Source organism: Scyliorhinus canicula, chromosome 7, assembly GCF_902713615.1.
Source record: "Scyliorhinus canicula chromosome 7, sScyCan1.1, whole genome shotgun sequence".
In the NCBI taxonomy this organism is placed as follows: Eukaryota; Metazoa; Chordata; class Chondrichthyes; order Carcharhiniformes; family Scyliorhinidae; genus Scyliorhinus; species Scyliorhinus canicula.
This window is the reverse complement of record NC_052152.1, coordinates 6,183,067-6,199,056: the sequence shown is the minus strand read 5'-3', so window position 1 is coordinate 6,199,056 and position 15,990 is coordinate 6,183,067. Positions and strand designations below refer to the sequence as shown.

The 15,990-nt window shown below is 51.2% G+C and overlaps 1 protein-coding gene across 1 annotated transcript in view; it reads right to left on the bottom strand.

Annotated features, from left to right (window-relative positions):
* Positions 1-15,990, bottom strand: part of robo1 (roundabout, axon guidance receptor, homolog 1 (Drosophila)) — a 738,067-nt gene that overhangs the window by 455,239 nt on the left and 266,838 nt on the right. The window contains 1 exon segment of the mRNA XM_038801251.1: positions 10,559-10,642. Coding sequence (XP_038657179.1) covers positions 10,559-10,642 — 84 coding nt within the window.

The window sequence follows — 15,990 nt, the reverse complement described above, 5'->3', positions numbered from 1 at the left end:
GATGTCCCAGTGCTGTATGGTTTATGGGGATTAACCCAGTGCTGTATGGTTTATGGGGATCAGTCCCAGTGCTGTATGGTTTATGGGGATGGGTCCCAGTGCCTGTATGGTTAATGGGGATCAGTCCCAATGCTGTATGGTTTATGGGGATCAATCCCAGTGCGTATGGTTTATGGGGATGGGTCCCAGTGCTGTATGGTTAATGGGGATCAGTCCCAGTGCGTGTATGGTTTATGGGGATGGGTCCCAGTGCTGTATGGTTTATGGGGATCAATCCCAGTGCTGTAGGTTAATGGGGATGGGTCCCAGTGCTGTATGGTTTATGGGGATGGGTCCCAGTGCTGTATGGTTTATTGGGGATGGGTCCCAGTGCTGTATGGTTTATGGGGATGGGTCCCAGTGCTGTATGGTTTATGGGATGGGTCCCAGTGCTGTATGGTTATGGGGATCAATCCCAGTGCTGTTATGGTTTATGGGGATCAATCCCAGTGCGTGGTATGGTTAATGGGGATCAGTCCCAGTGCTGTAGGTTTAATGGGGATCCAGTCCCCAGTGCTGTATGGTTTATGGGGATCAGTCCAGTGCTGTATGGTTATGGGGGATCAGTCCCAGTGCTGTATGGTTTATGGGGATCAGTCCAGTGCTGTATGGTTTATGGGGATCAATTCCCAGTGCTGTATGGTTTATGGGGATGGGTCCCAGTGTTGTATGGTTTATGGGGAGGGTCCCAGTGCTGTATGGTTATGGGGATGGGTCCCAGTGCTGCATGGTTTATGGGGATCAATCCCAGTGCTGTATGGTTTATGGGGATCAATCCCGTGCTGTATGGTTTATGGGGATGGGTCCCAGTGCTGTATGGTTTATGGGGGATGGGTCCCAGTGCTGTATGGTTTATGGGGATGGGTCCCAGTGCTGTATGGTTTATGGGGATGGGTCCCAGTGCTGTAGGTTTATGGGGATGGGTCCCAGTGCTGTATGGTTTATGGGGACAATCCAGTGCTGTATGGTTTATGGGGATGGGTCCCAGTGCTGTATGGATTATGGGATGGGTCCCAGTTGCTGTATGGTTTATGGGGATCAATCCCAGTGCTGTATGGTTTATGGGGATCAATCCCAGTGCTGTATGGTTTATGGGGATGGGTCCCAGTGCTGTATGGTTTATGGGGACCAATCCCAGTGCTGTCTGGTTTATGGGATGGGTCCCAGTGCTGTATGGTTTATGGGGATGGGTCCCAGTGCTGTATGGTTTATGGGGATGGGTCCCAGTGCTGATGTGTTTATGGGGGATCAATCCCAGTGCTGTATGGTTATATGGGGATCAATCCCAGTGCTTGTATGGTTTATGGGGATGGGTCCCAGTGCTGTATGGTTTATGGGGTCAGTCCCAGTGCTTATGTGGTCTTATGGGGGATGGGTCCCAGTGCTGTATGGTTTATTGGGATGGTCCCAGTGCTGTATGGTTTATGGGGATGGGTCCCAGTGCTGTTATGGTTATGGGGATCAATCCCAGTGCTGTATGGTTTATGGGATCAATCCCAGTTGCTGTATGGTTTATGGGGATGGGTCCAGTGCTGTATGGTTTATGGGTCAGTCCCAGTGCTGTATGGTTTATGGGGATGGTCCCAGTGCTGTATGGTTTATGGGGATCAATCCCAGTGCGGTATGGTTTATGGGGATCAATCCCAGTGCTGTATGGTTTATGGGGGTATCAATCCCAGTGCTGTATGTTTTATGGGGATGGGTCCCAGTGCTGTATGGTTTATGGGGATGGGTCCCAGTGCTGTATGGTTTATGGGGATGGGTCCCAGTGCTGTATGGTTTATGGGATCAATCCCAGTGCTGTATGGTTTATGGGGATCAATCCCAGTGCTGTATGGTTTATGGGGATGGGTCCCAGTGCTGTATGGTTTATGGGGTCAGTCCCAGTGCTGTATGGTTTTATGGGGATGGGTCCCAGTGCTGTATGGTTTATGGGGATCAATCCCAGTGCTGTATGGTTTATGGGGATCAATCCCAGTGCTGTATGGTTATGGGGATCAATCCCAGTGCTGTGTGGTTTATGGGGATCAGTCCCAGTGCTGTATGGTTTATGGGGATCAATCCCAGTGCTGTATGGTTTATGGGGGATGGGTCCCAGTGCTGTATGGTTTATGGGGATCAATCCCAGTTGCTGTATGGTTTATGGGGATGGGTCCCAGTGCTGTATGGTTTATGGGGATGGGTCCCAGTGCTGTATGGTTAATGGGGGATGGGTCCCAGTGCTGTATGGTTTATGGGGATGGGTCCCAGTGCTGTATGGTTTATGGGGATCAGTCCCAGGCTGTATGGTTAATGGGGATGGGTCCCAGTGCTGTATGGTTTATGGGGATTGGGTCCCAGTTGCTGTATGGTTTATGGGGATGGGTCCCAGTGCTGCATGGTTTATGGGATGGGTCCCAGTGCTGATGGTTTATGGGGATGGGCTCCCAGTGCTGTATGGTGTATGGGGATCAATCCCAGTGCTGTATGGTTTATGGGGGATGGGTCCCAGTGCTGTATGGTTTATGGGGATCAATCCCAGTGCTGTATGGTTTATGGGGATGGGCCCAGTGCTGTATGGTTTATGGGATGGGTCCCAGTGCTGTATGGTTTATGGGGATGGGTCCCAGTGCTGTATGGTTTATGGGGATGGGTCCCAGTGCTGTATGGTTTATGGGGATCAATCCCAGTGCTGTATGGTTTTATGGGGATGGGTCCCAGTGCTGTATGGTTTATGGGGATCAATCCCAGTGCTGTATGGTTTATGGGGATCAGTCCCAGTGCTGTATGGTTTATGGGGATCAATCCCAGTGCTGTATGGTTTATGGGGATCAATCCCAGTGCTGTATGGTTTATGGGGATGGGTCCCAGTGCTGTATGGTTTATGGGGATGGGTCCCAGTGCTGTATGGTTTATGGGGATGGGTCCCAGTGCTGTATGGTTTAATGGGGATGGGTCCCAGTGCTGTATGGTTTATGGGGATCAATCCCAGTGCTGTATGGTTTATGGGGATGGGTCCCAGTGCTGTATGGTTTATGGGGATCAGTCCCAGTGCTGTATGGTTTATGGGGATCAATCCCAGTGCTGTATGGTTTATGGGGATCAATCCCAGTGCTGTATGGTTTATGGGGATCAATCCCAGTGCTGTATGGTTTATGGGGATGGGTCCCAGTGCTGTATGGTTTTATGGGGATCAGTCCCAGTGCTGTATGGTTTATGGGGATGGGTCCCAGTGCTGTATGGTTTATGGGGATGGGTCCCAGTGCTGTATGGTTTATGGGGATCAGTCCCAGTGCTGTATGGTTTATGGGAGGGGTCCCAGTGCTGTATGGTTTATGGGGTCAGTCCCAGTGCTGTATGGTTTATGGGGATCAATCCCAGTGCTGTATGGTTAATGGGGATCAGTCCCAGTGCTGTATGGTTTATGGGGATCAATCCCAGTGCTGTATGGTTTATGGGGATGGGTCCCAGTGCTGTATGGTTTATGGGGATCAATCCCAGTGCTGTATGGTTTATGGGGATGGGTCCCAGTGCTGTATGGTTTATGGGGATGGGTCCCAGTGCTGTATGTTTATGGGGATCAATCCCAGTGCTGTATGGTTTATGGGGATGGGTCCCAGTGCTGTATGGTTTATGGGGATGGGTCCCAGTGCTGTATGGTTTATGGGGATGGGTCCCAGTGCTGTATGGTTTATGGGGATGGGTCCCAGTGCTGTATGGTTTATGGGGATCAATCCCAGTGCTGTATGGTTTATGGGGATCAATCCCAGTGCTGTATGGTTTATGGGGATGGGTCCCAGTGCTGTATGGTTTATGGGGATGGGTCCCAGTGCTGTATGGTTTATGGGGATGGGTCCCAGTGCTGTATGGTTAATGGGGATCAATCCCAGTGCTGTATGGTTTATGGGGTCAGTCCCAGTGCTGTATGGTTTATGGGGATCAATCCCAGTGCTGTATGGTTTATGGGGATGGGTCCCAGTGCTGTATGGTTTATGGGGATGGGTCCCAGTGCTGTATGGTTTATGGGGATGGGTCCCAGTGCTGTATGGTTTATGGGGATCAGTCCCAGTGCTGTATGGTTTATGGGGATCAATCCCAGTGCTGTATGGTTTATGGGGATGGGTCCCAGTGCTGTATGGTTTATGGGGATCAATCCCAGTGCTGTATGGTTTATGGGGATCAATCCCAGTGCTGTATGGTTTATGGGGATGGGTCCCAGTGCTGTATGGTTTATGGGGATGGGTCCCAGTGCTGTATGGTTTATGGGGATGGGTCCCAGTGCTGTATGGTTAATGGGGATGGGTCCCAGTGCTGTATGGTTTATGGGGATGGGTCCCAGTGCTGTATGGTTAATGGGGATGGGTCCCAGTGCTGTATGGTTTATGGGGATGGGTCCCAGTGCTGTATGGTTAATGGGGATGGGTCCCAGTGCTGTATGGTTTATGGGGATCAATCCCAGTGCTGTATGGTTTATGGGGATGGGTCCCAGTGCTGTATGGTTAATGGGGATGGGTCCCAGTGCTGTATGGTTTATGGGGATCAATCCCAGTGCTGTATGGTTTATGGGGATGGGTCCCAGTGCTGTATGGTTTATGGGGATGGGTCCCAGTGCTGTATGGTTTATGGGGATCAATCCCAGTGCTGTATGGTTTATGGGGATGGGTCCCAGTGCTGTATGGCTAATGGGGATGGGTCCCAGTGCTGTATGGTTTATGGGGATCAATCCCAGTGCTGTATGGTTTATGGGGATGGGTCCCAGTGCTGTATGGTTTATGGGGATCAATCCCAGTGCTGTATGGTTTATGGGGATGGGTCCCAGTGCTGTATGGTTTATGGGGATGGGTCCCCAGTGCTGTATGGTTTATGGGAATGGGTCCCAGTGCTGTATGGTTTATGGGGATCAGTCCCAGTGCTGTATGGTTAATGGGGATCAGTCCCAGTGCTGTATGGTTTATGGGGATGGGTCCCAGTGCTGTATGGTTTATGGGGTCAGTCCCAGTGCTGTATGGTTTATGGGGATCAATCCCAGTGCTGTATGGTTTATGGGAATCAGTCCCAGTGCTGTATGGTTTATGGGGATCAATCCCAGTGCTGTATGGTTTATGGGGATGGGTCCCAGTGCTGTATGGTTTATGGGGATGGGTCCCAGTGCTGTATGGTTTATGGGGATGGGTCCCAGTGCTGTATGGTTTATGGGGATCAATCCCAGTGCTGTATGGTTTATGGGGATGGGTCCCAGTGCTGTATGGTTTATGGGGATGGGTCCCAGTGCTGTATGGTTTTATGGGGATGGGTCCCAGTGCTGTATGGTTTATGGGGATGGGTCCCAGTGCTGTATGGTTTATGGGGATGGGTCCCAGTGCTGTATGGCTAATGGGGATCAGTCCCAGTGCTGTATGGTTTATGGGGATGGGTCCCAGTGCTGTATGGCTAATGGGGATCAGTCCCAGTGCTGTATGGTTTATGGGGATCAATCCCAGTGCTGTATGGTTTATGGGGATGGGTCCCAGTGCTGTATGGTTAATGGGGATGGGTCCCAGTGCTGTATGGTTTATGGGGATCAGTCCCAGTGCTGTATGGTTTATGGGGATGGGTCCCAGTGCTGTATGGTTAATGGGGATGGGTCCCAGTGCTGTATGGTTTATGGGGATGGGTCCCAGTGCTGTATGGTTTATGGGGATCAGTCCCAGTGCTGTATGGTTTATGGGGATGGGTCCCAGTGCTGTATGGTTTATGGGGATGGGTCCCAGTGCTGTATGGTTTATGGGGATGGGTCCCAGTGCTGTATGGTTTATGGGGATGGGTCCCAGTGCTGTATGGTTTATGGGGATGGGTCCCAGTGCTGTATGGTTTATGGGGATGGGTCCCAGTGCTGTATGGTTTATGGGGATGGGTCCCAGTGCTGTATGGTTAATGGGGATGGGTCCCAGTGCTGTATGGTTTATGGGGATGGGTCCCAGTGCTGTATGGTTTATGGGGATGGGTCCCAGTGCTGTATGGTTTATGGGGATCAATCCCAGTGCTGTATGGTTTATGGGGATGGGTCCCAGTGCTGTATGGTTAATGGGGATGGGTCCCAGTGCTGTATGGTTTATGGGGATGGGTCCCAGTGCTGTATGGTTAATGGGGATGGGTCCCAGTGCTGTATGGTTAATGGGGATGGGTCCCAGTGCTGTATGGTTAATGGGGATGGGTCCCAGTGCTGTATGGTTTATGGGGATGGGTCCCAGTGCTGTATGGTTAATGGGGATGGGTCCCAGTGCTGTATGGTTTATGGGGATGGTCCCAGTGCTGTATGGTTTATGGGGATGGGTCCCAGTGCTGTATGGTTAATGGGGATGGGTCCCAGTGCTGCATGGTTTAGTGGGATCAGTCCCTCCACCCTGTAGCGTGGCGGGGGAACCTGTTGGAATTCTTGACTCTTGAGAAGGTTAAGTTTGAACTGAGGGGAAGGATGGAGGGGTTCTACAATTCATGGGCATTATTCATCATACACTTTCAAGAACTCGATAACATCGAACATTAGTTGGGGGGGGGGGGGGGGTGTTGGGAGGGTTGGGGGGAGGGGGGTGGTGTGTGCTAATGGCGACTATGGGTGATTCCTGATTCCTTTTTGTCATTTGTGTGTGTGAACATGCGGACTGATGGTTGGGGTTTGGTGGGAGGATGGGATCGTTGTTATTGTTATGGAGATTGACGTATTTGTTACTGATTATTGGTTATTGTTGGTGGGTGTAAATTTGGGAGAAAATGTGAAAAAGGAGATTAAGAACATTTAAAAAAACATGTTGGCCGGGATTCTCCGCCGGCGGGATTTTGCCGGCAGCCGGGGGTTTCCCGACGGCGTGGGCCCCACCACGGGAAACCCCACTGACCGACCGGCGTAATGTAGAATCCCGCCGGCGGGTCGAGGCAGAAATGTGGCGCGGCGGGGCAGAGAATCGGCCGGTAATTCCATGCAGAGCTGTCAATAGACCCACCCCACACCTGGGACTATCCGAGGCCCATTTTCTTTCAAAAGGGGACCATCGATGGGAAAAGGGACGTCATTTACATCTTGGTAAGTTTCCCCAGTCCAGCAAAGTCATGGGGTCTCCCCAGGACAATGGCTCCCCAAAACAGGGTCCTCGACATGGTGACTCTTTCAGAAGCTAATAACTGGGAACCCATAAACCGTAACGCAAAAGCCAGTTCCAGGCAGCAGATAAACATCCCCTCGTTTTTTTCCTTTTCCCATAATGTATGTGTGTTTGAGTGAGAGAGTGAGCGAACGCGTGATGTTGCATTCATTCTCCTCCCCCGCCTCACTCCCCACTCCCTCACGCTTCCACCACTGGGTGCTGAATAAACTAACCTTCTGACTTAACCATAAAGAGAATTTGCTGTGAATTACTTCAAAAAATGTAACCGCACTCCAGTGGCCATTGAGGAGTTCCAATGAGGGGCGTAAGTAAACTTATTTTATTACACAGTAGATTATAGACAGGGTACACTCCAGATTTCAGCCGGGACTACTCTGCTCAGCTCCTTTCTGGGCCGGTCTTTACGACAGAGTCCATTACTGGGCTGGTTTAGCTCACCAGGCTAAATCGCTGGCTTTTAAAACAGACCAAGCAGGCCAGCAGCACGGTTCGATTCCCGTACCAGCCTCCCCGGACAGGCGCCGGAATGTGGCGACTAGGGGCTTTTCACAATAACTTCATTGAAGCCTACTCGTGACAATAAGCGATTTTCATTACTCCGCTGATGGCCCCCGCGGGGAGGCTAATTGGTCCATCGCTGTGGGTCTCAGGCGGGATATAACAGACAAACTGAGGGTTTGGAGAAACTGAGACACGGCTTGTTTTAAAACAATTAGAAACACCTCTGCTTACAGACAGACAGCGGGTAAAGAAGTTCAGTTTGTCTCTCTGTAGGTATCACCAAACATTTGAATATCGATGGAACAATGCAGCACAACAACAGGCCCTTCGGCCCTCTTACTGGGAAATGCCGGAGTTTACAATATGGGATTTCGCAGTGAGTTAGATATCCATCTGAGGTACACAAAGTGGGAGAATTCCCCACAACTTTCCTTCTCCCTCCATTCCTACTTCAGGCTTCCTCTGTTCCCGATTTGCCTTTCTCAACATTGCCCTTTTAATTAGTTGACAGGTCATTCTGAAACAGACCAATCGCGAAGTAACGAGAGGAGGTCAACAACATCTCCAAGTGTTTAATTGTCCAGGATTTAGAAGCCCCATTTCGAGCACCTTGGTTTCGTCAAACAGCGAATGAAACCATTTAGCATCATCCATCGATCGAACAGAAATGTCAGCTCAATGGTCTCTCGGAATCACAATAACACAAGTTAACAATTCATCTTAAATGGAAGCAGAAAATAAAGAGCGATTTAGGCTTTGGTCATGGAATGAGAGTGGAATCAGTTTGAGTGAGTGATGAAAATGCTCAGTTTGGAGTCAGGATTGTGGAGGCTGCGTTGGGGTTTGACAGTTTGGAGATGGGTTTGGGATGAGGGGATGTGGTAATGGTGGGGTAATTGATAAAGAGGAGGAGGTGGGGAGGGAATACCAGCCATGGTGATCAGGAGGAGGAAGAGGATAACCATGGTGACGGGGAGGAGGAAGAGGATAACCATGGTGATGGGGAAGAGGAAGAGGGTAACCATAGTGATGGGGAGGAGGAAGAGGGTAACTATGGTGATGGGGAGGAGGAAGAGGATAACCATGGTGATGGGGAGGAGGAAGAGGATAACCATGGTGATGGGGAGGAGGAAGAGGGTAACCATGGTGATGGGGAAGAGGAAGAGGGTAACCATGGTGATGGGGAGGAGGAAGAGGGTAACCATGGTGATGGGGAGGAGGAAGAGGGTAACCATGGTGATGGGGAAGAGGGTAACTATAGTGATGGGGAGGAGGAAGAGGATAACCATGGTGACGGGGAGGAGGAAGAGGGTAACTATAGTGATGGGGAGGAGGAAGAGGGTAACTATGGTGATAGGGAGGAGGAAGAGGGTAACCATGGTGATGGGGAAGAGGAAGAGGGTAACCATGGTGATGGGGAGGAGGAAGAGGATAACCATGGTGACGGGGAGGAGGAAGAGGGTAACTATAGTGATGGGGAGGAGGAAGAGGTAACTATGGTGATGGGGAGGAGGAAGAGGGTAACCATGGTGATAGGGAGGAGGAAGAGGGTAACTATGGTGATAGGGAGGAGGAAGAGGGTAACTATTGTGATGGGGAAGAGGAAGAGGGTAACCATGGTGATGGGTAGGAGGAAGAGGGTAACTATGGTGATTGGGAGGAGGAAGAGGGTAACCATGGTGATGGGGAAGAAGAGGGTAACCATGGTGATGGGGAGGAGGAAGAGGGTAACCATGGTGATGGGGAGGAGGAAGAGGGTAACCATGGTGATGGGGAGGAGGAAGAGGGTAACCATGGTGATGGGGAGGAGGAAGAGGGTAACTATGGTGATGGGGAGGAGGAAGAGGGTAACCATGGCGATGGGGAGGAGGAAGAGGGTAACCATGGTGATGGGGAGGAGGAAGAGGATAACAATGGTGATGGGGAGGAGGAAGAGGATAACCATGGTGATGGGGAGGAGGAAGAGGGTAACCATGGTGATGGGGAAGAGGAAGAGGGTAACCATGGTGATGGGGAGGAGGAAGAGGGTAACCATGGTGATGGGGAGGAGGAAGAGGGTAACCATGGTGATGGGGAAGAGGGTAACTATAGTGATGGGGAGGAGGAAGAGGATAACCATGGTGACGGGGAGGAGGAAGAGGGTAACTATAGTGATGGGGAGGAGGAAGAGGGTAACTATGGTGATAGGGAGGAGGAAGAGGGTAACCATGGTGATGGGGAAGAGGAAGAGGGTAACCATGGTGATGGGGAGGAGGAAGAGGATAACCATGGTGACGGGGAGGAGGAAGAGGGTAACTATAGTGATGGGGAGGAGGAAGAGGTAACTATGGTGATGGGGAGGAGGAAGAGGGTAACCATGGTGATAGGGAGGAGGAAGAGGGTAACTATGGTGATAGGGAGGAGGAAGAGGGTAACTATTGTGATGGGGAAGAGGAAGAGGGTAACCATGGTGATGGGTAGGAGGAAGAGGGTAACTATGGTGATTGGGAGGAGGAAGAGGGTAACCATGGTGATGGGGAAGAAGAGGGTAACCATGGTGATGGGGAGGAGAAAGAGGGTAACCATGGTGATGGGGAGGAGGAAGAGGGTAACCATGGTGATGGGGAGGAGGAAGAGGGTAACCATGGTGATGGGGAGGAGGAAGAGGGTAACTATGGTGATGGGGAGGAGGAAGAGGGTAACCATGGCGATGGGGAGGAGGAAGAGGGTAACCATGGTGATGGGGAGGAGGAAGAGGGTAACTATGGTGATGGGGAGGAGGAAGAGGGTAACTATGGTGATGGGGAGTTGGAGAAGGAAGGTGAGGATAACTGTGGCAATGTGGAGGAAAGGGAGTGTGTCCAGGAAGACGACCAATAGAGAAAGAGAGATGACGAGAGAGAGAGAACAAGCTCTACCTGTGTAGCCAAATGAAGTGTCATCGTTGTCAGAGGTGGGGGCTGATGTTCCACTCTCGTTACTCCTCTCCTGGCTGATCGGGTCTGTCGGGAGAAATACCAAAGCTGCTGACGGGTTTTGGGTGGCAGAGACATGCGGCATTTTGAACAGTGACTGGCCAGAGACAGACAGGTCCAGAAACAAGACGGAGACATACAGTGACCACAACAAACTGACAAGCCCGCCCCGACTCCACGATGACCAGGTCAAACCCTGTGGGTGCTGTGGTCGTTCACCCATCGTCACTCTCCCCCTTGTCCCTCCGCCTACCCACTCCTCGTTCTCCTTCTCATGGCACTTCCCCAGAACCAAGATGAAAACCCGCCTCTCTCTCTCTCTCGGTCTCTATCTTACACGCTCTGACAGGAGGTAAGTGTCAACATCCAAGACAGGCAGACGAGCGAATGACAGTGTTGCTCATTCTCAGGCTGATTGTTAATCAAAGCTATTGACTGCATAATCAATTATCATCCGTAAACCTCAGAGATAACGTTCTCAACCTCATGTTAACTGTTGGCAAGTTGGGGGTGGATGTGGGGCGGGGGGTGGTGGGGGGGGTGGTGGGAGGGTGGGGAGGGTGGGGGGGGGTGGGGGGGTGGTGGGGAGGGTGGGGGGGGTGGGGGGGGGTGGGGGGGGGGGAGTCCTGGAGGTAAATACTACACATTCTCCATCATTAAGGTGGGGGGGGGGGGGGTTGAGGGAAGCGTCAATTCAGCTACTAACTCCACTCAACGATCTGTCTGGTTCAAAGTCAAAATAAAGGATGAGGCACCCCAGGTGGAGGCAGTAATCAGGCTAACACCTGCAAGAGTTTAGGTGGGATGCCTTCCTCACCATGGCAACCAGCAGAATAAAAGAATGGAAGCGTCTGCACTCAGACAGATCCATGCCAGGAATAAAATTGCACATCGGGTAAGCTGTTGGAGGAGGTATTGTTATAGACTGTTCAAGGTTAGGGGCTCATCCTGTTAGACTGTGATTATGGTGATTGACTGGAACACAAAGGAGAGGCAGAGAGAGGCAGAGCAGAAGAAAGATAAGAGAGTGAGAGACAGACCGTGACATAAATACAGAGAGAGAGAGAGAGGGAGAAAGTGAGAGAGGCAGAGAAAGAGTTATTGAGGGAGGGAAAAAGATTAGAGACAAGTGTCAGTGAGAAAGAGAGACAGATAGGAAGTGTGATAGGCGAGTAAGAGACAGAGTGTGACATAGAGAGAGATTTAATTAACCTTCATTAACTAACATAGCGAAAAATGTAATTAACTTTCTTGGGCGTAATGGTGGCACAGTGGTTGGCACTGCTGCCTCACCCGCGCCAGGGACCCGGGTTTGATTCCCGGCTCGGTTCACTGTCTGTGCGGAGTCTGCATGTTCTCCCTGTGTCTGCGTGGGTTTCCTCCGGGTGCTCCGGTTTCCTCCCACAGTCCAAAGATGTGCAGGTTAGGTTAAGGGATTAATTAGATAGGGTGGAGGAGTGGACTTGGATGGAGTGCTCTTTCAGATGGTCGGAGCAGACTCGATGGGCCAAATGGCCTCCTTCTGCACTGTAGGGATTCTATGATTCTATTCTCTGATTCTTTCTATGAGATGGACAGAGTGGGAGACAGAGAGGAAGAATGATAAGACTGAGAAAAAGGGAGTGACTGAAGGAGAGAGAGAGAATGAGCCAGATTTTAATTTTGTGCAAGTGTATGCATTTTTAGTGAGTTAAAATCCAACCAATGAATGAGGCAGACAGAAAGTGAGACGCGAAAGAGAGCGAATGTGAAAACGAGCAAGAGAGGAGGAAAGACAGGCAGTGAGGATGCAATACACAGACGGAGATAGAGAGAGGGGAGGGGGGGGGGAGGGGGGGGGGGAGGGGGGGGGGAGGGGGGGGGAGGGGGGGGGGAGAGGAGGAGAGAAAGTGAGAGATGCAAAGGAAGTGTATTGACTGAATGCCGTATTTACAGATACCCTATCCTCAATGAATGGACTAAATAACAGCTGGATGGTATTTGTAGCTGACACAATAAACCTACACAACTATGTAAGATTCAATCAAGATGTGGAAAATTAAAAACTTTGTATAAAATCTAATGTGCTCCATAAGGTCTATAAGCATATAAAACAACCCACCTCCCGTCATGCAAAGTGTAGCCCAGAGCTGTCACAAGTTGCATACAGGGCTGGTTTAGCACACTGGGCTAAATCACTGGCTTTTAAATTGCTTATTGTCACAAGTAGGCTTCAAATGAAGTTACTGTGAAAAGCCCCTAGTCGCCACATTCCGGCGCCTGTTCGGGGAGGCTGGTACAGGAATCGAACCGTGCTGCTGGCCTGCCTTGGTCTGCTTTCAAAGCCAGCGATTTAGCCCTGTGCTAAACCTTTTTGATCTGCTTGAGGGTGATATTGTTCTTTTATTTTGATTCTCTATTTCCTCTTCAGTTATTACACCTTCTAAGCTCACACTCTGGTTCGCAGCCCCTGCCATGCTAGTTCAAATCCTCCTGAGTGAATTTAGCAAACCTCCCAGCCAAGATATCAGTGCTCCTCCAGTTTAGTTGCAACCCGTCCTTCTTGTACAGATCCCACCTGCCCCGGAAGAGATCCCAATGGTCCAAAAACCTGAAACCCTCCCTCCTACACCACCAGTTTAGCCACGTATTTGGCTGCACTATCCTCCTATTTCTAGCCTCACTGGCACAGGGAGTAATGCTGTGATTACAGCCCGAGAGATCCTGCTTTTTATCCAGTGTGACAATTTCCTCACATGTTGAGATCCAGTGCCACATGCTCCTCACTCACTGGGATGCAGTGCCACATGCTCCTCACTCACTGGGATCCAGTGCCACATGCTCCTCACTCACTGGGATGCAGTGCCACAGGTTCCTCACTCACTGGGATGCAGTGCCACATGTTCCTCACTCACTGGGATGCAGTGCCACAGGTTCCTCACTCACTGGGATGCAGTGCCACAGGTTCCTCACTCACTGAGATGCAGTGCCACAGGTTCCTCACTCACTGGGATGCAGTGCCACAGGTTCATCACTCACTGGGATGCAGTGCCACAGGTTCATCACTCACTGGGATGCAGTGCCACAGGTTCATCACTCACTGGGATGCAGTGCCACAGATTCCTCACTCACTGGGATGCAGTGCCACAGGTTCCTCACTCACTGGGGTACAGTCCCACGGGTTCCTCACTCACTGGGATGCAGTGCCACAGGTTCCTCACTCACTGGGATGCAGTGCCACAGGTTCCTCACTCACTGTGATGCAGTGCCACAGGTTCCTCACTCACTGGGATGCAGTGCCACAGGTTCCTCACTCACTGGGATCCAGTGTCACAGGTTCCTCACTCACTGGGATCCAGTGTCACAGGTTCCTCACTCACTGGGATGCAGTGCCACAGGTTCCTCACTCACTGGGGTACAGTCCCACAGGTTCCTCACTCACTGGGATGCAGTGCCACAGGTTCCTCACTCACTGGGATCCAGTGCCACATGCTCCTCACTCACTGGGATGCAGTGCCACATGCTCCTCACTCACTGGGATCCAGTGCCCCAGGTTCCTCACTCACTGGGATGCAGTGCCACAGGTTCATCACTCACTGGGATGCAGTGCCACAGGTTCATCACTCACTGGGATGCAGTACCACATGCTCCTCACTCACTGGGATGCAGTGCCACAGGTTCCTCACTCACTGGGATGCAGTGCCACAGGTTCATCACTCACTGGGATGCAGTACCACATGCTCCTCACTCACTGGGATGCAGTGCCACAGGTTCCTCACTCACTGGGATGCAGTGCCACAGGTTCCTCACTCACTGGGATGCAGTGCCACAGATTCCTCACTCACTGGGATGCAGTGCCACAGGTTCCTCACTCACTGGGGTACAGTCCCACGGGTTCCTCACTCACTGGGATGCAGTGCCACAGGTTCCTCACTCACTGGGATGCAGTGCCACAGGTTCCTCACTCACTGGGATGCAGTGCCACAGGTTCCTCACTCACTGGGATGCAGTGCCACAGGTTCATCACTCACTGGGATGCAGTGCCACAGGTTCCTCACTCACTGGGATGCAGTGCCACAGGTTCCTCACTCACTGGGGTACAGTCCCACAGGTTCCTCACTCACTGGGATGCAGTACCACATGCTCCTCACTCACTGGGATGCAGTGCCACAGGTTCCTCACTCACTGGGATGCAGTGCCACAGGTTCCTCACTCACTGGGGTACAGTGCCACAGATTCCTCACTCACTGGGATGCAGTGCCACAGGTTCCTCACTCACTGGGGTACAGTCCCACAGGTTCCTCACTCACTGGGATGCAGTGCCACAGGTTCCTCACTCACTGGGATGCAGTGCCACAGGTTCCTCACTCACTGGGGTACAGTGCCACAGATTCCTCACTCACTGGGATGCAGTGCCACATGCTACTCACTCACTGGGATGCAGTGCCACATGCTCCTCACTCACTGTGATCCAGTGCCCCAGGTTCCTCACTCACTGGGATGCAGTGCCACAGGTTCCTCACTCACTGGGATTGAGTGCCATCATTTCCACACTCATGAGGGCGACCGGTGGCACAGTGGTTCGCATTGCTGCCTCATGGCACCAAGGTCCCAGATTTGATCCAAGCCCTGGGTCACTGCCGCGTGGAGTTTGCACATTCTCCCCGTGTTTGCATGGGTTTCACCACCATAACCCAAAGATGTGCAGGCTAGGGGGATTGGCCATGCTAAATTACCCCTTAATTGGAAAATAAATCAATAAATACTTACTTGTTTACTTAATTAATTTCCTCACTCAATGGGATCCAGTGCCACAAGCTCCTCACTGGATCCAATGTGACAGTTTCCTCATTCACTGGGATACAGTGTGACAGTTTCCTCATTCACTGGGATACAGTGTGACAGTTTCCTCATTCACTGGGATACAGTGTGACAGTTTCCTCATTCACTGGGATACAGTGTGACAGTTTCCTCATTCACTGGGATACAGTGTGACAGTTTCCTCATTCACTGGGATGCAGTGTGACAATTTCCTCATTCACTGGGATGCAGTGTGACAGTTTCCTCATTCACTGGGATACAGTGTGACAGTTTCCTCATTCACTGGGATACAGTGTGACAGTTTCCTCATTCACTGGGATACAGTGTGACAGTTTCCTCATTCACTGGGATACAGTGTGACAGTTTCCTCATTCACTGGGATACAGTGTGACAGTTTCCTCATTCATTGGGATGCAGTGTGTCAATTTCCTCATTCACTGGGATACAGTGTCAATTTCCTCATTCACTGGGATACAGTGACAGTTTCCTCATTCACTGGGATACAGTGTGACAGTTTCCTCATTCACTGGGATACAGTGACAGTTTCCTCATTCACTGGGATACAGTGACAGTTT